At 33.3% G+C, this 24,088-nt stretch overlaps 1 protein-coding gene across 1 annotated transcript in view; it reads left to right on the top strand.

Annotated features, from left to right (window-relative positions):
• LOC110991387 overlaps window positions 1-23,751 on the top strand; it is a 142,673-nt gene extending 118,922 nt beyond the window's left edge. The window contains exons 5-12 of the mRNA XM_045628631.1: window positions 13,148-13,254; window positions 14,814-14,918; window positions 15,702-15,789; window positions 15,966-16,153; window positions 16,690-18,684; window positions 18,959-19,121; window positions 19,702-19,870; window positions 20,499-23,751. Of these exons, the coding sequence (XP_045484587.1) occupies window positions 13,148-13,254; window positions 14,814-14,918; window positions 15,702-15,789; window positions 15,966-16,153; window positions 16,690-18,684; window positions 18,959-19,121; window positions 19,702-19,870; window positions 20,499-20,700 (3,017 nt within the window). The 3' untranslated portion in view covers window positions 20,701-23,751. The remainder of the gene's footprint in view (window positions 1-13,147; window positions 13,255-14,813; window positions 14,919-15,701; window positions 15,790-15,965; window positions 16,154-16,689; window positions 18,685-18,958; window positions 19,122-19,701; window positions 19,871-20,498) is intronic.
• Window positions 23,752-24,088: the final 337 nt, after the last annotated feature.

The raw sequence follows: 24,088 nt of genomic DNA, 5'->3' as shown, positions 1-24,088 counted from the left end.
ACATAAAAGCTTTTGGCTGAGCAGCAAAAACTAATTATCAACAAATCGTCGGCGACCGCATTAACTGAGAAAGTTTCCAAACAGTTGTCTGAAGCTCGCTAAACCTTTCTCCAGTTTAGTGCCGCCGCTAGTTTCAAACAGATTATAAACAAATAATCCATATAAAATATATTAATGCGTTACTTGGATTACTAAAAGTACAACATATCACAGTTTAACCGCTATAACGAATTTCAAGGGACCGAGCATTTTTTTTATTTGCGAATTTTCGTTGTACGAATAGAACTTAGAAGAGAAAATAAACAAATCTAAGCAATAACAATAATTTCTAATTTTATTACAAAATTGAATTTCGGCTTCTTGTACTAATCTATTGGCTACTTGCACTTTATTAAGTTGAAAAACTTAGAACACTTTTCTCTATATTTTTATTCACTTACTTGCCAATATCGCATAATTGTTCAGTGTAGAAACATCGATTCTCGTATACATACATATAAATGCAGAATGCAGATGTAATGCTTCAACGAGTTACTTTTTATTAAAACTTTCCGAGAAAAGCTATCGGCTTTGTTTGTTACGTCATTCCTATTATGCTCGAGTATGCGCTTTGTTATATTGTATTTATTTGAGCTTTGAATTAAAAATTCAAAAATTTTAAATACTCATTATGTATGTAGATGTAAAATGAGTTTAATTTAAAAAAATAATAATCGTAGTTCCTGCTAGTTTGTTGTTTTTTTCATCATATAATGGCAGGTAATATACATTTTTCTTTTGATGTTGTTTATCTAAAATGCTTTATTCAATTCAAATGTTTTAAATATTCTATATATGTACTTACAATATAGGGTATAATAAAGTGCTATATGCGCCATATTCTAATATCTATGCTAACCTCAGCCATTACTCTATCTATGCTATTCAAAACCTATTTTAATCTATGCCGTTGAGAACAGTTATTATCTATGGAAGTATACTGAAAGGCGGGCTGAGGGTTAATGCACGAGAGTTGCGAAAAAAGTATGAAAAAAAATCACGAATCTATAGCGAGTGAGGACGACGACCTCGCGATCTTTGACTCTATGAATACAAAAACCAACACGATTTCATTAAAAATGGCGGGAACTACATTAATAGGCATAACAGTTTAACTTTCATTTACAATACTTGTTTATTTAATCAACACGTCGTGTCACAGATAATTCTCATAATCATCTTTCAGCTTTAATAGATTAATTTTCTTTTCAATATTTTTGTCGCACTTACAAAGATACAGGCATACAAATGAAATTATTTCAAGTAGTAATGTAATGTTACTACGCAAACATTAACCCACCACACCACTATACACCAAAATGTGTAGGAACATATATATATATATATATTATTTATACAATAGCTCTCATGATGTTGAGATACCCGTGGACACTCATTGCCAGAGGGCTCGCGAATGGGATTCCGGCCTTTTAAGAATTGTTTACGCTCTTGACAGATCCTAAGTTGAATTGGTTCTTAATTCCTAGAACTAGGTAGGATTAGGATATCCATATCCAAGTTCAGACGTGGAGACATTAGGTATTACGTCATAGCGGCGGTCAGTGACCTCTTTTTTGCGTATGTCATATTCATTCGGATACGTTAATCACAGTTCTCTTTGAAAGATTAATCCAAACACGAAAAGTTTTCAATCAATTAAATAGTCCTTGTATTAAAATACAAAAGTATAATTACTGCCACGTTTGGAATCCACTACACGATAATAAAATTTTCATCTTTGTCTGAAGACATTTTTTCGTTTTTCGCGTTCTAATTTCTAATTTTGTAACTGTTAGCTTCTAAACAATATGTTGCGAGTTAAAATCTTATTATACCCTGGGGATGAAAATAAAAACTTAACTAGAAACGATAGCGCCAGCGAAGGCTGTACATTTTTCTCACTTCAGCTTTCTTAGTCTTATAACCGTGACTATTAACTAAATCGTCGAAGTTGCGCCCTGAGAGTACAGCCAGACAGCATCTTAAGCATCTTAATAACACACATTTCATGTAGGTAATAAAAATTTTAAACCAATTCATAAATTACCATTATCCTGTTGAATGAGACTGCTGAAATTAATATATATATATATATATATATATATAATAATCTTTTGTAATTTAAAACATCCCCTTGACCCAGGAGAGCCTCACAGCGCGTTTGATTGTGATCTGTCAACATTTAGTTTTGCGACGTTTGACTGATCACAAATAAACAAAACTTTCCATAGGTCATCGTTTTAAATTATCGTTTGCCTAGTGATAGGGGAAAATAGTAACATATAAAAAGGAACACTCGTTTTAAATGTATGCAATACGTTTCAAATGAAACAAAATACAGCTAAAAATGAAACGCATGATTGCTTACGTCAAAGAAGCCATTGGTTTTTATAAAGCTCATTACCTCATTTGGCATGTAATTTTCTTTATCGCTTTCAACGTAAAGGTTTTTGTTATTTAACCTTAGGTACACATTTTAAATATGCATAGATTGTTTTATTAATTGTTTACGGTTTTTATAAGAGAAATAAAGATTTCGTATTCGATGTAACTGTATAAAAACAGCGTGTGTTTTTTTTAGAACAGGGGGCAAACAGGTAGGAGGCTCACCTGATCTTATGTGATACCGCCGCCCATGGACATTCTCGATGCCTGATAGTTCGCGAGTGCGTTGCCGGCCTTTTAAGAATTTGTACGCTGTTTTCTTGAAGTTTATGTCACTCTTAGTCAATCTTTAATGTAATTCTATCATTCATATACTTCATTTATGATATCATATAGTGCAGCTACGCCATAGAGTCTTTACGTTACAGATAATTAATCATAATTTTGAACATAGATAATTTAGAACGGTTATTTAATTCTTGTATCTTGAAAAGATTTAGGAGTTGTTTAATGTAATTTTACGTATCTACTAAGAAAATTCGTTCTAGCTGAAGCCTGTTATGTAAATGCGGACAAGATAAGTACAGGGTACATTCCTCTCTGATTTGTGAATAATTTTAATTACTACTAGATATAGAGTTATGATACAAAATTTAATCAGCACCTAGCATTTTACATGAGTCAGGTACTTAGTAAAAATATATACATCCAATGAAGTGCAACCCCTTTTACAAAGTTTTGGTCTCCATAATAATTCTTCGCTGGCCTCGATGTTTGGCCACTCTTTTTCCGTCTGTATACTGAGTAATAAAGATATAGCATACAGATATATGTACATACAGTGGCACTAAAACCCCTTTATGGATCCTGGCCTCCTCCATATAATCAACACTTCTTCATCCCACGTCTTGATCCTTGGCTACTGTCGCGATCGTCCAGTTCGTACATTAGTAGTAGTAGAGTATTTGAGTTATATTGAAATTTCTACATTTAATACCAAAGGAAAAAAAAAAACTTTTTTAAACATTACTCGTAAAGTCTAGATACTACGACAGAGCACAAATGCTTTGTTACTTCCATAACCATTCCATTTCATTCCGCATAGTAGGTACCTCTTGTACCTACTATGCGGAATTGCAAATAAAGTAATTTTATATTATGGAGTTTATGTATATAATAGCACGTATGGCACTCCGATCGAAGTACCGATAGCAGTAATTGTTTCACGACCAAACAATAGTGGTGTGAAGGAACTCCGCACGGTATTAAATTCCTAAATCAATCACTTTTCACATATTCCATACATAATTTTCTACAATATAAGCAATTATTATTGCTCTTTATTTGAGGTAAATGCACAATAACGGGGCATACTCATTTCTAAGTTATTGGGAAGACTGACCAGGCTGATCAATTATAACGTCGTATGTATATTAAATAATTACACACAGAGTAGATATTTAGATTATTCCGAATGATCATCTGTTGTCTCTTTGTGAAAAAAATATATAAATAAAGTAAATAATACAATAATTAAACTTTATAATGATTATAAAATGGCATTTAAAGATGATACACAATTAACACGCATTTATAAATGCTAATAAAAATAAATAAAGCGTGGTTTTTATGTAATAAACTTAATTACCCAATTATATATAATTATGTCTTGTGGAGTGTTATCTGTTGCAAAACAACGGTCCGTCCCAGTGTATGGTTTGCACGGAAGTAGCTTATGTTTCTCGGGAGTCTTTCTACCGCTATGAGACTGAACAAATAATCATCGTTTTTAACATTTTCAGACAGAAATAACTGTGTGTTTTCGCGGAAGATATGTATTTAATATAACCGTGTCCAAGGTTACATCAAATTATCAGATTAAAATACAGTTTTTCAAACATAATTTGGTAAAACAAATCAAGATATTAGCTTCCGAACGATTTAAAACATAAACATCTGTTGTGGCCTGATCTACAACAACATTGCAAATTTATTCAATTAAAATTGGGCAAACGGGCAGGAGGCTCGCCTGATGTTAAGTAATACCGCCGCACTCAATCTCAGAGGGCTCGCGAGTACGTTGCTGGTCTTTTAAAAATTGGTACGCTATTTTCTTGAAGGAGCCTAAGTCGAATGGGTTCGGAAATACTTCAGTGGGCCGCTGGTTCCTCATAGCGTTGGTCCGCGACAAAAACTGTCTTCAAAAACGCTCAGTTGTGGAACGGCGGACGTCAAGGTAATACGGGTGGAATTTCGTCTTTTGCCTCGACGTCCGATGATGAAACTCAGCTGCCGGTATTAATTCGAACATCTCCTCTGAACACTCTTTATTTTAAATGTAGTAGAAGATGCAGATATTTGGCAGGTTTTAAGGCAATGAGTCACCACTATTTTATTGGCCACATTATGAAGTGATCAATTCTACAATCGGGCTGCGACATACACGATACGATCTTTCATTCGGTGTAAAATTATTTTAATTGACGTTATCTGACATGGTTACATCGATATGCTTTTGAAAGAAATCATTTGCACATATTTGCATAATTTAACTCATATTAGGTGATTAAAAATGTAAATACATTTTTTATCGAGAAATTGTGTCTTAATGTTTAATTTATGAATGGCAACTTTTTACAAATACTGAATGTTGACACTTTTTTTTTATTTACAAAATAATATAATATAATCACAGTATTTTATATGAGAAACCCATGGGGAGTTGTATTAAATGTTAAACCAATACTCGCAAACATCTAGCAAGCATCTTTACATTTAATGACCCAATTCATAGTATGTTGGATTGTATATCGCTGGGTTTTGTTATTTAGTATACAGATTTTTTCGAATTACTCGAATGATGTTTGATGTTATTTATTTGTATTGACTTATTTGGACTTATATCATTGTTCCCACAATTTGCCTAAGTCGCTATGTACCTATTTGTAAATATCTTAGATATTATGTTGCATTTCCTAAAAAAATTACGAAGTATTTAATCACTGCCCAGTTTGCATCACCTGACACCGGTCTATTATTTCTTATCATAAATATGTTTTCGGTTTTATTAAACCGAATACACTATATACAAAGTTAAACTACGTTTTAATTTAGAGTTTAATTCACCCAACGTTCAATGCAAAAGCCAAAAGTTCAAAAATAATTATAGTGCGTAAAATTATTAACGTTCTATTTCGAAAGTGTTATTAAATAATTTATTATATGATCAACACACGTTACGAAATTATCAACAAGATTGACACCCTAATTATATAAAATGAGATAGACTGCGCCTGCGTCGCAGTTATCAGGGCTACCTCTATACGCTAAATTAACTTTTCGAAGCTTAGCATTTAACAGCGAGATAAAGCGTTTTATAAAAATTGTTGTTTGAATTTTTTTTACTAGTAGCTTCTCAAGTAAACTGGTTGGTCGAAAATAAGAAATAACGTACAATACAAAAAAAATAGTTTATAAAAACAAGAAAACAAGTTTTTCTATTTAATTAAACATAAATAAAAACGATGCATAGTTAAAAGAGAAAGTACATTATCCCTCACACTAGGATTCCGTGTCCTTGTGTTCCATTTGACATATTAATGATTTTAGGTACTTGACGTAATAAATTCCACATAAACCTTACAATTGAAAAATTAAACTCCTGTTACACAAGAAAAATACGTATCAGCATAGAACAGGTCGAAATGATGCTTAAGTCTGTTAGTGAAAACATTGATCCTACAAATAAACTGTTCAAGTCAAATAAATCATGTAATAGAAAAGCGGTGCAAGCAATAAACCTTGAGTTTCTTCTCGTATAGTATATATGGCAACCCTATCTGTGGCGCTTTTACACCACAATCGGTGTTAGCGATATCTGTGCGATATTAAACTCCGCGCGCTTTTTGCGGCGTACCTAATTGCACGCTGTCGTTAATTGAACGGTTACCAACCGGCAGATACTGTTTGCTCAGCGATTATGCGGTCTGATCTATACTTTTAGGTACTTGCATACGATTTATAGTTAAATATACAGAAGACGTGCCTTCTACTTCTACTACATAGCGATCATGACCGCTCTGGCAAGAGCGTACCGAATGAGAAGAATACAGAAGACATAGGATTAGTTTTCTACTGGAAGATACTCTTGTCTAACAATTCAACAATTTAATCATCAGGAATTAAATGCGTGTAATTCTTTTACATTAAAATTTTCAAAGCAGATTTAAGATTTAATCCCATAAACGAACTATAAAATAATATGTAACGATAATATTCGACATGCTCGTTAAATATCACTTAAAATAATTTGCATAATATCGAAGGGGAGTTAATTAAATCTTAATGTAACATTAAATTTAATTTATACGACAGATATCGTTCTATAAAATTTTTTTACAACTGCTTAATGTCAAGAACAGGTATCTTTTTGATCTTAAAAACTTCCTTGAAGTCTAAAGAAAATGTTAATTGGCGTATATCCGCTTTGAACAAAGGTTTTCTTTTAAACATTAAATTTGTCCTAATCTGATTATCGGATACCTTTCCGGATGGGTGGATTATATTAAATGTGTTATTTTAAATGCACATTTCGGTAAGAGTGCCACATTCATCTCGATTCTGCGATAGACCTATTTTAATAGATAATTGCCTAAAATAAGTTCCGCAGAAAATTTGAAATTCTATCGTTCCTGAGATAAGCGCGTTTGACTAAACAAATTCTTGAGCTTTACTATATTATATAATAACTAATAGGGGATCGCTTATCCTGACGTTAACATACGGGAGTGAATGTTGGGTGTGGTAAAGAAAGAATGAAAGCAAAATAAATGTCGTGGAAATGAAAGCGTTAAGAAGTATGTGTGGTGTAACATTGTGTGATAGGATCAGTAATTGTGATACGTAAGCAGTATGGATTTAAAGAGGACGAAATGAGAAGGACACAAAATCCCTTTTGTGTCCTTCTCATTTCGTCCTCTTTAGGTGGTTTGGTCAGTAGAAGAATGAATAAGAAGTGGTTAACAGAATGGGATGGCGAAATCGGGTTGGGTAGGTTTTGTCGTACACGCCATAACTGAGGAGGTACTAGAAATAGACAACGTAAAAGTATCCATAACTGATGAGCATGCATGGTGAATGACATGAAAGTGCATGAAGGGAGAGAGGTATGACTGTCGCAAGTGAAGATCCTTGGTGTCTGCCTTCCCCTTTATAAATTAATAATAGTGTATATAACTTGTGGGGTCAAAACTATAGTAGTCTTCTAAATAGTAATTAAGTATTGTTCATTTCTACAAGTACCAATAATAATTGATATTAGCTGGCATTAAATTTATCGAAATAACATACGTAGATGATACAGTAGTTACTATAACTACTGATTACATACATAGTTCATAAAAGTACTGATTAATTTGAAACTTGATGAACAATTTACTTTATGGCACTTGTTCGTAGTTCGTACTTATTAGAGACAAGTTTAAAGTTAGCAATAAGTAGAAGTCGTGCTTAGGAGTCGTAGAAACTTTTAATACTTGTCATAAATATTAATATAGCAATTTTACTAGAATAAGCTATTTCATAAAACAATTTGTTTCATCTTTAAACAGACAAAAATTTATATTCATATAGGTAACTTTATGCTTCTAAATTTACATTTACTGACAGCTCAGACAAGAACTTCAGACTTTGCATCGTCGTCCGTTGTTCCACAACTAGGAGTTTCTTAAGGCAGTTTTTGCCGCGCACCACCACTATGTGGAACTAGCTGCCCATTGATGTATGTCCGAACCAATTCTACTTAGGGACCTATAAGAAAAGAGCGTACTAATTCTTGAAACACCGGCAACGCAGCTGCGACCCTTGCAATGTGAGTCCATGGGCGGAGGTATCACTTAACGACAGGTGAGATTCCTGCCGTGACTTAAAGTACATAAAAAACTGGTGATAAACTCTCCGTCACTCTTAAATCGTCTCGATATTTATTCCAAAATGTTTGTAAGCTTAAAGAAAATGCAGTGACTTTTATCCATTCTCAATGTTGTGTTGTATTTCTGAGTATTCAATGCTCTTTACCTTTACCTTACTATGACTGCCTGCTATCGCTTGTTAGCGTTGCATCCCTTTTTAGCCGTACTTTTAAGAATTGATAATTAATAATTTATCTGATGCCTGAATATCTAAACTATTCTAAATCTTGGCTTTAGTATCCGCCCCTTAACCCTAACCTCAAAGTAAATAAAAAAAACACTTATTTTTGCTTTCGAACATATAGTTATGCAATTTTTTCAAAGTTTTACTATACTTGCCTTTTTCACTTGACTTTGTAATTGCGACCACAATTCGCTTTTAAAAAATTCAAGTACGGACGTTAGAAATCCTATAGAATAAATGAAAATAATATTGCAGATGTTTGAATCCGTCAAAGCAGCATTTAACATAAATATCCTCAGCAGCTGCAAAGAATAAAGGATCAAGGTGAACAAGTATCTAAAGCCGAGTGCAAATAATGATTTTTTACGCTAGATACACGACTTGCAGTTTAATGATGTGAAAAAAGTTATTTACGAGCTTAACTTTTAAGATAATTTATTGCGAGGAGATCGCATTTTAATGTTAACATGTTTTCTTTAAGCTTTTCGGACTACTAGTCTTTTCATAAATATATACTCACAATTTAACGCATTTATGAATACTTTATATACGTATACCTTTTAATTTTACTTTTCATATAAAAATATATTGCCCCTTTTACTTGTATAGAAACCCCTGATACAAACCGAATGTTTGTTAATCTATTTATTAAAGATTTCAAAAATATGATCGTAAGCATCGCAAAAAGTGAGTCTAGTGCAACAGTAAATAAATGTGACAAACTTTGTGTAACTATTTATAGTATCTTGTATGTGTGTGTGTGTGCTTAAAGCTTTAAGTATTAAGTTAACTATATTTGTATAAATGACAATTGTTATGATTGTCTTCAATTAAATATGCTTAGTTTATTTTAGATACAATAATAAAAGTAATTAAAAGTAATAATCCAACTTCATAATTGTCCTGGGTACCTACTAGTTATTATACTTCTTGCCTCTATGTGTGTGCGTTTTAGTTAATTTAAAACGTCTTTTATTTTTGCCCTTCATAATAGATATCGTTCTAGAAGTCCAGACAGTATATTTAAAATACGAAATATGTTTCTGTAACATTAAAAAATTGTAAATCATTTATAATCATTTACACAATGATTATGATCGTCGCGTAAGTCGACAGCAAATAAAAGTTTTCTTTGATTTGTCCGCGTGTAGTTTCTGAATGCACCTGCTCCATATTTATGGTCGTTCCTCTATAATCTATTACTCGTTTAAACTTTTTTATCCGTTCCTATTAATAACCTACCGTTATTTTGTCGAAGTGATTGTAATCTATAAAAAGATGTGTCGGGAATATTACTTTTATGTCTTTTATATATATTTTATATTATTATAACATTTATTTTTGCGAAAATATTAAATTATTTTTAAGCCTATGATTTTGGCGAACCTAATCTGCTGTATTTTTGAACAAAAATTCTGTTTTTTATTGTAGCTTTATTTTAACTCTTTAATTGTTTTAAATTTTAATATTTTAATTGTTTTGTTACATTTATGTTTACCTAAATTGTCATACATTTTAGACAAAAGAATTTCTAACATACCCTTAATATACCGTAGATTTACTAAACTTAAATAAATATCTATTTATTAAACTGTTTGTCTAAATTTTTCTACATATATCACTGCCATCAAAACATGATATATTGTCATTTGATATAAAACATTTAGTAACAAGACATGATTTCGCACTAAGTTCTATAGAATTTCTAATTTTCATTTAAAGAAACTTACAACCGCAGTTATAGAGTAAAAGTTTATATTTAAAAGCTATACCTAGAATTGTACAGGTACTTACGCGTTTATCGGATGAAACAAGAACTTGTAGCCAATTAGCAGTGTCTTTTCAACGACTTACGATTCGCCACTCTTCTTATCTATACAAATGTTCTGTAATTTACTTTTAAATATTTATTTATATAGTGTGTTATTCTGATTACAACAATTATTACACATTTTACACGAGGTGCTAATTACCACATCTTTATAGACATCACATCTTCGTATGTAATATATTTTAATGTACTATTTGCAGTAAAAAGCAAAAGAGACCCTAGCAAAAAAAATTGTAAACCTTTGCTAAAAACATGTTTTTTAATCTATGTTAAAGGCCATTATCTAATCAAGAAACATATCATTTTTTCTATTCGATGACCAAAAAATTTATATTATTTAATAAGTTAATTCCATGACAGAAAAAACATTTCTAATACAATAGTCCACGTTATGGCCGCCTCTCCGCCCTCGCACGAAAATAACGGTATCGCGGCACACAAGCGATCTAGCTAAAGCTAGTCGTGCTATAAGCGTTAAGTTTCGTATCTTCCGTGCTAACATTAACAATTAAAATATGTTTTTATAAGTAGATTCTAATTCTATAATGACTCGGACGGTACGGTGACCACGATGGTCACCTTACCGTCCATCATTCATAGTCATTCATTCATCATATTTTTTTAACAGCAGAATTAAAGTATGTAGAAGTTAAATACAGTCAAAACAACATAAAATATTGACTAAAATTAAAGGTCCCGGTTGAATTCTATTGTATAAGGGACTTAATAAAAACGTCGGTTTTGAAGGCAAAATATAAGTAGTCCCTTCAATGTCGTTATAACGGATTTTGACTGAATCGTAATGTCCATGTCATAAAAATGTAGAGATTTTCGAATATTATAAAACACGCTTACTAAATAATAAAATGCAATGCTATATACAAACTAAAACAAATAAAGTTTACCGCACGATGCGAATATGTGGAGCAATAGAATTTTATCACAATTGCTAATGTTCCTATTTCCATCCATATCAACGGAGGTGGGCGACCGCATCCGTTCACAACCTCATTCAGCCGACATATTTAAACATAAGAAAACATAGAGAGAGCTCTTTGAAGCTATTTATTGTTATTGGTCCATAATCTATTTCGTATCTGAGGTCACAATCTGTGTAGCGCTGTCAAATATCACATTGGTTTGATAGCTCTTGAAAAATAGAATTGAGCTCAAATTACGTACTATACGGTCGCTGCTATGTCAAACATAAGATATTTATCTTTAAGTGACGATATTTGCTCCGATGAGAGTGCAAATCTCGTCACTTCACTTTGTTGAACGATGGTTTATGCCATTGAGATGTTAAAGAAGTTCTTTAAAATTCGTATTTTACACAATAAAGTTGCAAATCCAATATATGTTATAGATTTAACACAAAACCAGTGGAATTTCTGTAAGCGCTTTAATATACACTTCTTTATTATCTGTGGAGGTTTTTGTTCACACTCCAGTCATCCCCAAACTACACCTAAAATATATTACATTTTCACTTTCGTTCAATATTAAAATGAGACGTACGATTTTGATACATCTGAAGGAAATCGGCATGTCATGTAACTTGCGTACAATGACAAATTATTAATAAAACAAACACAAATCTCAGTTTAGGCCCCATTAGGGTTTATTATTATAAATTTCCATTACATGGACTTTAATAATTCATGTATATACTGGCACATTAATATTCATAAAATAAAACATTTGTTTCGACACAGTTCATCAAGATATTACATTATTTATTATCTGTGCTTCAGAGCCGACGTTTGCCAGCTCAATTAACATGTATTAATGCTAACGGATACTAGATAAGCTAGATTGCTCTATTGAAAAGATAAGTTAAATCGAACCCTTTACTCCGGAAAACCTCCAGTCAAGTTCTTATTGAATGTTAAATAGTTTTCTCAATTGCTATTTGCCGCGTTTGAAAGCTTTTGTGAAATGTTAGCTGTCAAGTATTAGCGTGGATATGTATTATTAATGTCAATCATACAACTAGGCGTTCTAATAACAAATAATGTATTAGTACTTCATTTATTTGATAAATTATATATTTAGGATTGAAAGCAATGTAATTGTTAGTGATCAATTGTATACATATACTACCAAGAAATAAATTGATAATAATTAAGTTCTTTAGAAGATTTATCTTGGAAAACATAAAACCTATAACTGGTCGTTATTGTGTAAAACTATAATTGATAATTACCGAGATCATAACACTTAACGACACAAAATAAATCACAATACGGTAATGACGTTTAAATACAGACAATAATTCTATTAAAATACAAATTTAAATGGCAACTATTAAATCTAGGAAGCCGGTCATAAAATGTAAAACGAACACAACTAAGCATTTTTCCTCACTTAATATCCTAGCTTTATAGCTCTCGTAGGTATCGTGTAATCGTTCCTACGTTAGTTATTTAAAACATATTAAATCATTATTTTTATAATACAAGTACGAACTATAGTAAAGAAATATACACGATGTAAAACGATACAAATCTATAAAACAATAATAAAACTTATAATTGACAGAAAAAGTGGGTCATATATCATGGGTTTTTTTTTGGATTAAAGGCATGAATAACTCGGTCTTTTTTTATTTCAAAATAACTTATCGATAAAAAAAAGATTCATTAAACATTACAATAACTGAATTCTGGGAATAAATTTCATATAATAAAGGGGTACATACCCCAATATATACCTTACTTATATAAACTTTGTTTTCAGGATACTACCAGCCGGCAGGTCCATTGATCAAAGAGAGCAGCGCAGATGCAGAAAGGGCGCTGACTCGGTACCACCCCACTCCTCACTACCACGCACCACATCCACCTGTAAGTATTTACAAATATATTACAGTATCATAAAATATATAAAAATATATATAAAAAAAAATAAAAAAATAAATCATTGATTCAAACTCACCATTATTTTTTTATTTCGTAATCCTACGGCTAACATAAATTAGATGTTACAAAAAGCTCTTATACTAAATAAATAGCCGAAGATGGAATATATAATACATCTATACAAAAAGGAAATCTTAATTCGGCTGTGTTGTGTGATGGTGTGAAAGTGAGGGTATGATGTACTGAGGATGTGTATGTGTTGAGTACATGCATGAAGCATGCAGGTGATTTAGCGCTATTGATATTCTAAATACTCCTTTAAGCTTATTACGTGATAGCTTAAACAAGTCAAGGCTTAAATAGTGTCGTTATGACCAGGCGATTTTGAAATTATTATTGTTCTTTTTTCTTAAATATATAATTCACTTGCACGAGAAAAACAATACCAAGATACGTATTCAAAGGAACCAAGATATATTATATATTTAGTATGAGATTAAAAAAGTTATCTATATTAATATTATAATGACGAAACATCTGTATGTATGTTTGTAACAATATGTGAAATGGCTCAAAAAGAACTAGACCGATTTTAAAAATTCTTTTGAATTCTTCATTAACACTGATTAATATAGGCAATTTTAATAGCAATAAAAATTCCTATAAAATATCTTGCATCGCAAGCGCTGTGAGAACTATTGATGATAAAAAAATGTTCCACAACATTAAAGAACATATCATATTGATATGTTCTTTAATGTTGTGAACATTTTACAATAAATTGTCGATTGTAAAATAAACTAATTGTCCACCCGTGCGAAGCCAGGGCGTGCGGCTAGTTTTAAATAAATATGATCGTAAGTAGTAGTAGTAATAACAATTGAAATTACTCAAATAAACGTGAATAAAATTATGCCGCAGATAAACTTCATTTGACAATCGCGGACTGAATTCATTTGAAAATATTACGTTTTTAAATGTCTGCGCAATTTCCGTCTCAACCGTTTCCGGTTATTTGTAAGTGAAAATTTGAATTTAAAACTCAGATGCTATCTTGGTCAACTTGGAACCTTTTATTATTTTCTAAGAGATTGGTAATTTCGAATATTGTCCTTTAGTCAGCTGGCTCGCATGTTTTCATATTTTTTTATGGTTTTGATATTAATATTGTCCGGAACTAACTGAAACTATTAAAATATTTTTAGGATTATTTTCTGGAGAAACGGTTTAATTAAATTTGCAATATAAGCGTTTAAAATTTGAATAAAGTTAAGAAGATAATAGATATAAAATTCAAAATCATTTATTTGTTTAATTAACACAATGTACACTTAAGGACGTCAATAAAGAAATACATATTAAATACTTCTAATTTCATATTTACTGCAAGTTCTTAAAGGGCGTAGATATGACGGGAAGAACTGGAAATAAACTCTCCCCCACTCTTTTTAATCGCCAATGACCTACCGAAATTGTAAAGCAATAGCGTATTTTCCACGTCTATTAGTCGTAAGTACTTCAAACAAACAATTTTTATTCTTCAGGTTCTCCAACAGTATGGACCTTATTACCCAACCGATCTCTGCTATGGGCGATATTACCGGCCACCTGGACCTTACCACATGCCGCCCCCACAGCCCGACTCACCGGTAAGGTTTTTTCATTATTTTTTTTTGGCTTATCTGATATTAAGTGATACCGCCCATGGACACTTACATTACCTGTTGAACATTGGTCTTTTAAGAGTTGGTACGCTCTTTTCTTGAAGTTTCTAAGTCGAATTGGTTCAGAAATACTTCAGTGGGCAGCTGGCTCCACATGTGATGTAGCGTTGTAGTGGTGAAGTGCGATCTTCGTGTCAAAAGGTTGCTAAAATAACATTAAACATAAGAAAACATAAGGTGCTAACATTAATTCCGGCGTATTCATAGAACGCTAATAAAGTAATTCATACGAAGTATTAGAGTCACAGAAACGCATTTAAAACATTCCTAATAAGTTTATGATGAATTTTAAAACTATATATGCGATAGAAGGTATTTGCTGGCAATCTACAACCGATTTATAGTATATGGTTTCTCGTTGCGTAAACGATGCAATTTTATATAAAACTGTCAGAAATCGTGTCTATAAATCCCTATGAATGAATATTAAAGATACATAATATACATATATTATGAACCTTTATACATACATAATATTAAAGGTACATACCCCGGTAATAAGACCGTGTAAATCGTTGAAAGTAATGATGTACTAAAGACAAATCTTTTAGACAAAACAATTTTAGTAAAATTACATGCCTTGTATTGTTCAATCGTAACTTAAACTCCGTTTAAGGGTTTCTGTGTGATGCAGGTTTTACCAGAATTTTATTATCGTTGACGGAAAAGTTCTTACATTTTATTAATCTGCTATTCTAATAATTCCAGATGGTTGGTGTTAGTGAGCCTTATCCACCGCAGTATTACAGCTCACCGCCATGTTACCAACATTCACCTCAAAGGATACCATATGTTGGTTAGTATATTATTTTATGTAAAACATGATTATGCCTAAAATGCTGTTAAGAATTCTTGGAAGCCGCTTTTCAATACACTGTAATGATCAACTAGTATAACTCTTCAAAGAGTTAATATAAAAAGTTACCCAGACTATGACAAGAATACAAACACCTAATATCACATTATTTTCAGAGTATCGAGGATGCCCGTGCCCACTAAACGCGTGTCCAAAAAACGTCCTTATTGGGCCCGCTACTGGTAAGGCCCCGACCGGTGGCGGCCCAGACGTTCCCTCAACACTCGCGCCGCCCGGGGCTGCCTTCCGACCGAAGGTGCGGGCGGGCGCGCTTGACCCTGCAGACAAACATAGCAGCGGAAAGGTCAGTTGTGTTTAAGCAAATTAATTTTGTTGGAAAGATTTAATTCTGTAGAGAGAACCATCACCATGGAAATCAGATATATCTCTCGTTTTATCCTTACCGTAACAATATCATTGTCAAAACTGATATTTCGTTGATAGCAGTATTAATAAAGCATTTATATTCTCATATAAATGCAGTGATAATAGAAATATATAATAACGTTCCTGACTAAATCATTGCATCTAAAGAACTAGTCTCAACTATTTATTGTCCATAACGAGATCACTATTCCCACGTTACCTTTAAACAAACAGATTGTAATTTAAATTTTAAATGATCAAAGAGATAATTAAGTGATTTATGGCTGGGACACGCTCGCCGCTAATGTGTTATAATTACGTTCAGTTAATTGACATCTGCTCTTCTAATGTAAATGAGTATTTACATTGTATGTCACACAACCAAACAATGTTGGCTATGTATTTTTATATATTCGTAGTAATCCGTGACAATATTTTACAGATAATAAAAAAATATTATCTTTGTATGTTCAGGACCCGCCCTTGGAGCCGAAGCCCCCGGGGCCTCCGACGGCAGCAGACGCGCCCCACCCGTGTCCGCAACCGGCTATGGGTGGGGCTTCGCCCAAAAGAGAGCTTTATGACGTACGAGACAGCCTACGGATTAATGGAGATTTACCAGGCCCGGAAGCACTTGGCCCACCTTCACCAGCGCGAGGATCCGCCGGCATATGCGCTCCACAACCGCCACCTATTGCACCTAGAAGAGCTCGATTAGGAAAAGAAATGGCCAGGCGATCTCTAGCGGGAGACGATACCACTATACTACTTACTCCACAGCCTTCATCTCAACAAGAAATGGATGACGACGTTCTCGCCATATCGCCGCCTATATCCGCACCTATAGACCTCTCGTCATCTGACGAAAGATCCACCCCTCTCGTTGATGTTAAAAAAGAAAACGAAGGCCCCACCTATGCACCCTGCAGAAAACCTGATGCGCAAGCTCTGAGAGAACACAACTCAACCATGGCACTATCGGAAACTACAGGCACGGATTCGGCTAAACCGTCTAAAAGAAGGCATTCTAAATCCAAACTTGAAATCGAGATGAAAGACGTTCAATTAGAAGACGTTTGTAAAACAAATGGAATAGGAGAGCACGTTAAATTGCAAAAGCGACGCAAAGTTTCGAGTGATCAAAGTGAACCTAATCGAACAGAAACGGTAACAAAAGAACCAAAAAAGAGATTAAGTCAACATAAAAAGACACCTAAAACACCAACAGAGAAGAAAGGCAATAAAAGAAAATCTGATTCCGTTTGCAATGAACCAAAAGCTAAGAAAATGCTTCTAGATCCAGCATCAAATAATGACCAAAGACTCCAAAATGTTGCTGCACCTTTAAATAAGTCAATAGAAGATAATTTGTGTCCTGCACAAAAAACAAAAAGTGCTGAAGTTTTAGATAATCTGATTAAGAAAAATAGTGTAGAGGGATACAATTCTGAAAATGACATTAATCCTGCTGCATTATTTTTGCCTACCAATCAAAATATAACTCAAAGTACAAAGAAAACTTTAAATATAAACAACAATGTTGTTGATAATAACACAAATATTAGTGGGGTGACTCCGGAAACCATAGCAGCGGTGAGCCAACTAATCGAGAAAAAGTTAGCCAGTAAAAACTCTTACAAACTAGAAAATATAGATTCAAAAATAACGCATAATTTGCAATCAGTATTAAATAATAATGCCTCTACTGACGTCCTTCTAAACTTCAAAGAAGATAAGAAGAGCCGAGTGCTTGCAACCGTTGATAAATGTGCGGACAAAAGTGTTAGTGTAAAAGACATTTGCGGACTTTCGAAAGTAAAAAGTGAGAATATAACATCCAATAAAATTAAATGTGAAAATTATACCAAAACACTTAAAGCGTTAAAATCGCAAAAGTGTAAATACGTTACCCAAAATCCAGAAACCGAACTGGACAAGTTTATATGTGATAGCAGTTGTGAATCTCAAAGTGTAAAGAAGGAAGGTCTGGAACTAATAACCGACATTTCTTTAATCGACGGTGGAGAAGAAAACATCGATGAAATTTCGACCTCCATCGAAAGTGATCTCAAGCGGAAAGCTGTGGAGAAAGTAGTAAAACTATTAGTGTCGAAGCGACAAGCCCAAGAGGAAGCTGAGAAAGAGGAGAAGGACATTGATGAGGAAAAGATAATACGGTGTAAATTCGGGAATGGTGAGAAGAAAAGTGTGGAAAAAGTTGCCAAGTTATTAGTGTCTAAAAAGACTGTCATTAAAACGGACGAGGCTGCTCTAGTGATCGAAGATGCCTGTTCCTCACCCGTGCCGGGGCTGAAGAGGCGCGCTAGGCGAAGGCGTAGTGTGGGTCGCAGGGTTAGGAGGGTTGCCCCTCCAATTGCCCCACCAGACTTCAAGCCGCGACCGCCCCCCAGGTGGAGCAATGGATGGAATTGGGATGGAGAATACTTTTTCTCGAAAGTCTACCTCAATGTAAGTTTTTTAAATTTTAATTGTTGTCATATACATTTAAAACGGGTTTAAATCCACTAAATAATCGGGTTTAGGTATCTGTTTCTATATGTGCCGAAAGTTTCACATTTATTGTATTTAGATATTTTTATATTTCATTGGTATATTAAAATGGAGCGGTCCTTATAATATGTAGGCACAAATGAATGTATAACGAATAAAACCTACCTTACTGCTATAACTGTTTCAATAGTATAAATTATGATTAAGACATAGTATACAATTCTTTTTTCAGAATGATTCGCGCCTGGATCGCACAGCGCGATGTTGGTCACGTATGACCCACGCCAGTGGAGACCGCGTGGCGCGGGGTGACTGTGTTTTGTTGCGAGCATCGCAGGCTCGCGCCCAACCCTTTGTAGCCAGAGTCGCTAGTCTGTGGGAAAACCCTGATGATGGTAAGATTCCATCAGTGTTCCATTCCGTTACATTGACACCCAAAAATGTGCCAATTCAGCTAAACTTAGCCTTATATAAAAAAAATATTATTATATATCGAAAGGATTTGACAAGTACAAGTTAAGGTAACTGCTACATACTATGCGTATTAAGCGAAGGAAGTACCGTAATACCATGCATTAGTAGCATAATATAGCTTTTCATTTACTACTACATAGTTTGCCCCCTGTTCTATAAAAAAAACTATAAATACTATGCTAGAAAGACTACTATTCGAAGCTGATTAAATTAGGAGAAAAATTCTTTTTGTTTAAATACCATTTTGGCAAAATTCTACCTCCATTTCCTTCCCATGTTGTCTGCCTTCTGGGGTTACTAAATCCATTTGTGTCTGTTTCCATAATCAGGCAGCAAGCCTGGGTACAGAACCCAGGAGGTTAAAGCAAATGTTTCTTGCCGCGAATTGAACGCAAGACGGATTTTAAACTTTTATCATGAAGTAGAGTTCCAAAATGAGAGACAAATTTACTTTAATTAACTAATTTAGCTCACTTCAAAGAAATAATTTTTGTATTTTAGGAGAAATGATGGTATCCCTTGTGTGGTACTATCGACCTGAACACACAGACCGCGGCCGATTGCCTGCTGACGCCCCAGATGAAGTGTTCGCCTCCCGACACAGGGACGCCAACTCGGTCGCCTGTATTGAAGACAAATGCTATGTACTCACCTTTAACGAGTACTGCCGGTACGTTTTTTATATATTTTAACTAGCTGCCCCCGCGAAATTCGTTTCTCCTTAATGCCTAGCCTACCTTTTTAGTACTAGTAGTAATAATACCAACATGGAACATTTTGCTGTGCTACCCCAGAGACTGTTTGGTTTTCCGGAATGCAACCTTTTTAGGTTTTTCTATGATTTGTTGTCTATATAAACCTGAGAGTTATAAGTTCTTAACTAACAATAAAACATAGGGGTTGATCTAAGAGTTTAGATTAACATTAAGTATTGTGTGTATTTTTGTATGCTGTATGAAAAAAATATAAAAAACAAAATATTTCGCCTAATTTTTTTTTTTTTGGGTGGACACCTTATCACTTAGGGGTTCAAAAGACCGATAGTAGACATACTGAATATACATAAAAAATCTCATAACAATCGGTCGAGGTCAATTATTATTGAGTTGGTTTTCTTTGGTTAAAAAAGCTAGAATTATAAATAACGTTCATGTAAGATCATAGACAAACATTTAAAAATCCAATATTTCTTCCATACCATTATGCCAATGTACATGTCAGAAGCATACTTGTAGGCTCTACTAAATGTTTCTAATTTAAACAAAATCTTATACTAATTTATCATTTGTCACTTTCAGCTATAGAAAACGGCTAAAAGCGGCTGAGGAGGGTATAAGAATCACCCCCTCCATCGTGCCACCCTTCCCAGCCAGTGAGGTGACGCCTGCCATAGCCCCCACGGACACCAAACTCCCTCCTTCCGTTTCCCCGGAGCTGGTACTCTTCTGCCGGAAGGTATACGATTTCAGAACCAAGAAAATACACGTCCCTAATAAATGAAACCTTCGATCCGAGAATCTGGATTCAAATTGAAGGCAAAGCCGGGGAAAGCGATCCCAACATTATCAGTACAAACTTTTCTTTAGTAGCGTGTGTGTGGTACGTTGCTTTTAATGTCGTAGAGGTTGATTTATTGATTTAATTTGCTAATCCTTATTCGATAATAATGTTGATAAATGATGCCTTTTATAAAAAAATAAGTAGACTTAAGTGAAGGATGCATAATTATTGTGAATAGAACCTTTCGCTTGACATGACTGCGCCCGATTTCTTACTTCCGTAGACTAAATGTATGTGTGGAATAATTAAGTACATTAAAGCATTTACGTTACTTTCGTCACTTTCTAAGAGTTAATTTTACGTATAGGCGTGGGCAAAAACTTCGGTTTTAAAATTACAACTAATCGGAGTAGTGCTCGGAGCAGTTCATTTGGTTGTAGTTACGCTCTAAACTTGTGTCAAAAAATTCTGGATGTTCGCACAAAATTGTTAATGTAATGTTTAGGTATATGACATAGACCCTTATGCGAAATCCTTTAGCGATTGACCCCAAAATACCTCAGCTTTATTCCATTATCAGTTTAGATCGCTTAAAATCTGTATGTCATGTAGTTACTAGATATAAGAAAGACCCAGTAAACATCACATATAACATCGCATGCGAATTCGACTAAATTTAATATTTCTTCATATCTGATATTTGGGCCGATTTGGAAGCGCACGCGACACAAAATGACTTTGAAAAGGGAATATCAGGAAAACCTAAAAAGTGTACATATAAAAAGCAATCAGGAACATAAAAAAGAAATTTGATCACTTCACATATTTATTGGAATAATATCTAGTGTACATAGAAAAAACTCCATAAAAATTATATAAACTGCGTGCACGACCGAATCGCCTTATTGGACAGAATTTGGCCATTTATTTTTTTGTAGTCTCGTTAAAATTTTACAAATAATGGTAATAATCAAGAAATCTTGAAGTTTTTGGGTTTATTTTAATGTTACACATATTCAAAGAATTATATGATCAATTATAATTACAAACTCAATCACTTATATGCGAACATATATACCATTTATCATCTGTTAACGGGACAAGAATGTGATGCCGCCATGACAGTTTTGTAAATTGACAAGAGTATGAGACACTTTGAAATATAAATTTCATTGTCATGGTTAGAGTGTCGGGTCAAAGATATTTGTGGTATATTTATTCGTGTCTTTTGTATTTATTTTATTAATAGCGGGGCAAAATAATTTGAAATCCTCAATTTTGTGCTTTCGAGGATTATTTTAACTTAATCAAGACTGATTTTGCAAATGGTCATTTTAGACGATTTTATCAGTTCATCACATCAATTGACAAATCAGTGATTAATTGTAAAAAAAAAACAAATGGGAACATTGTAACATATTTTAATAATTAGAGATAGTTTAAACACGTGTTGAGTGGAGAGACGCACGATCTCTTAGAGGTACCGACCCCAAACCGAAAACAAATTGGGACTTGCCGTGTTTGGGAAAAATACTTTTGGGTCCGTTCAGACCGCGGTTCAATAAAATCTTACTTTCCCTTAATCAATAAGTTTTATAAATGCCATGGAATCAAAATACAAAAGTTTTTTGGAAGTAACAAGACGATCTACTTGCATGATAAAGTTTTTCGTATAAAACATAAATGCTGGACTAATTTTGGACTCCTATAAAGGTGATATAAATTTGATAGTACATAGGAAATCCATCCAATTTTCCATTTCGAAGAATCAACTCAACTGCGGCCTGAACTGACCTTTAATTTATCAATAAACTGTTAGATTTTTGAAATTCTAATGTCTTATGCGTTGTATCATGTATTTCGGTGGTGATTTGTAGAACATAAAATTTTCTATAAGTATGTTATAATTCCCGTGTATTAAGGGCATTTATGTAGATGTCCCGGTGCCTAAGTTCTAATTTTATTTACAAGAACTATATATAATAGAATTTGCTAAAATTATTTGTTTTATTAGTTGCACGTAAATAATTAGACAAGTGTATCAATACGTGGATTACTCGATATGGAGTGTTTAATTACCTTTTTTACCTAGATATTTTTATTTCAAGGGAAATACTAGTTTTGATAGAGGTCAATGCACATGTAATCATGTAAAATGAAGGTGCCGGGACACCAAAAGTATGTTAAATCATGGAGATATCTCAGTTTATACGTTTCTCCAAATTTCGTTGGCTCTTTTTGTTTTGTATTATTTTTTGTATATATATTTATGTAAGAGCGTGTTTTTCAATCGTTTATGCCGAATATTGTAAAGGAATTTCTGGTGGTAGACCTAATTCTTGGGATCGATTGAAAAACAAACTTTAGTGATTCTTTAACTATCCAATGAGGTTATATATGTTAGAATATAATGGCTGTAGCCATAGACAAAAAAAAAAGAAATTTCTTGTCAAGTTCACAGAGGTTTTATAAGTACTGTGCTACTACTATTTACTACCTTATTCACTTGAAAATCGCGTCAAAATTTTATGAACCCATTCCGAGGACAGATGTATTGGTTGGCTAAGGCTGTTACTATGTTGTGGACGCATAATCCTAATTCATAAAAATACTATCAATCCAATTGCACCGGTTGAAAGTACATATCTGTCCCTTATCATCACGGTGAACACATTATTTGACAGAAAGAAATAAAAGAGTGCAATCAGACTGATTTTGTTTTTATGAATAAGAGACAGATTTTATTACATAACCTCATTGGTGTCTATTCCAAAGCTTAAGTTTTCTTATTCTGTGCTTGATGCCAAAAATTTAGCTGCAAACTTATCTATTTTGTCAATATACCAGTCTCTTTTCGATTTAGGCTAAAATTTATAATCATTAGGATATGCATATATTTAATGTTCGAAGAGTAACCAATATATTGGATTTACAAAAACACAATTTGGTAATAATTATACTAGCAATATTAATTAAAATTTTAAAGTAAAAATTGTAAAACGCTGGTAAAAATGTCTTTATTTCTTATAGAGAAAGGTTCATTATTGTGCACCATGAAAACAAATATTTTATTCAAGTGCCAAAAAGATAATCTAATGTTTATTGAACTCCTGTATATGCATATTCTTCTGATACTACTCATTATTAGTTAATTTTAGAGTAAATTCCATACTAGAGAATAGTGTAAGTGACCTCTTCCTTGCTTGTAGGTGGATTGTTTTAAATGTTACCTGGTATTCAGCAATTGCAAAACTCTATAGTCAATAATGATTTTTAGATTTAGGTGTATTCATAAGGAAATACCTTGTTTTATTATTTATTTGTTTCAATGGAAATTATATAGGTATATTTTTATTATTGTAACCTACATAGTTACGTTGGCTGTAAT

The sequence above is a fragment of the Pieris rapae genome, chromosome 6 (genome assembly GCF_905147795.1).
Source record: "Pieris rapae chromosome 6, ilPieRapa1.1, whole genome shotgun sequence".
Classification (NCBI taxonomy): Eukaryota; Metazoa; Arthropoda; class Insecta; order Lepidoptera; family Pieridae; genus Pieris; species Pieris rapae.
This window is presented reverse-complemented; position numbering and strand designations above follow the sequence as displayed.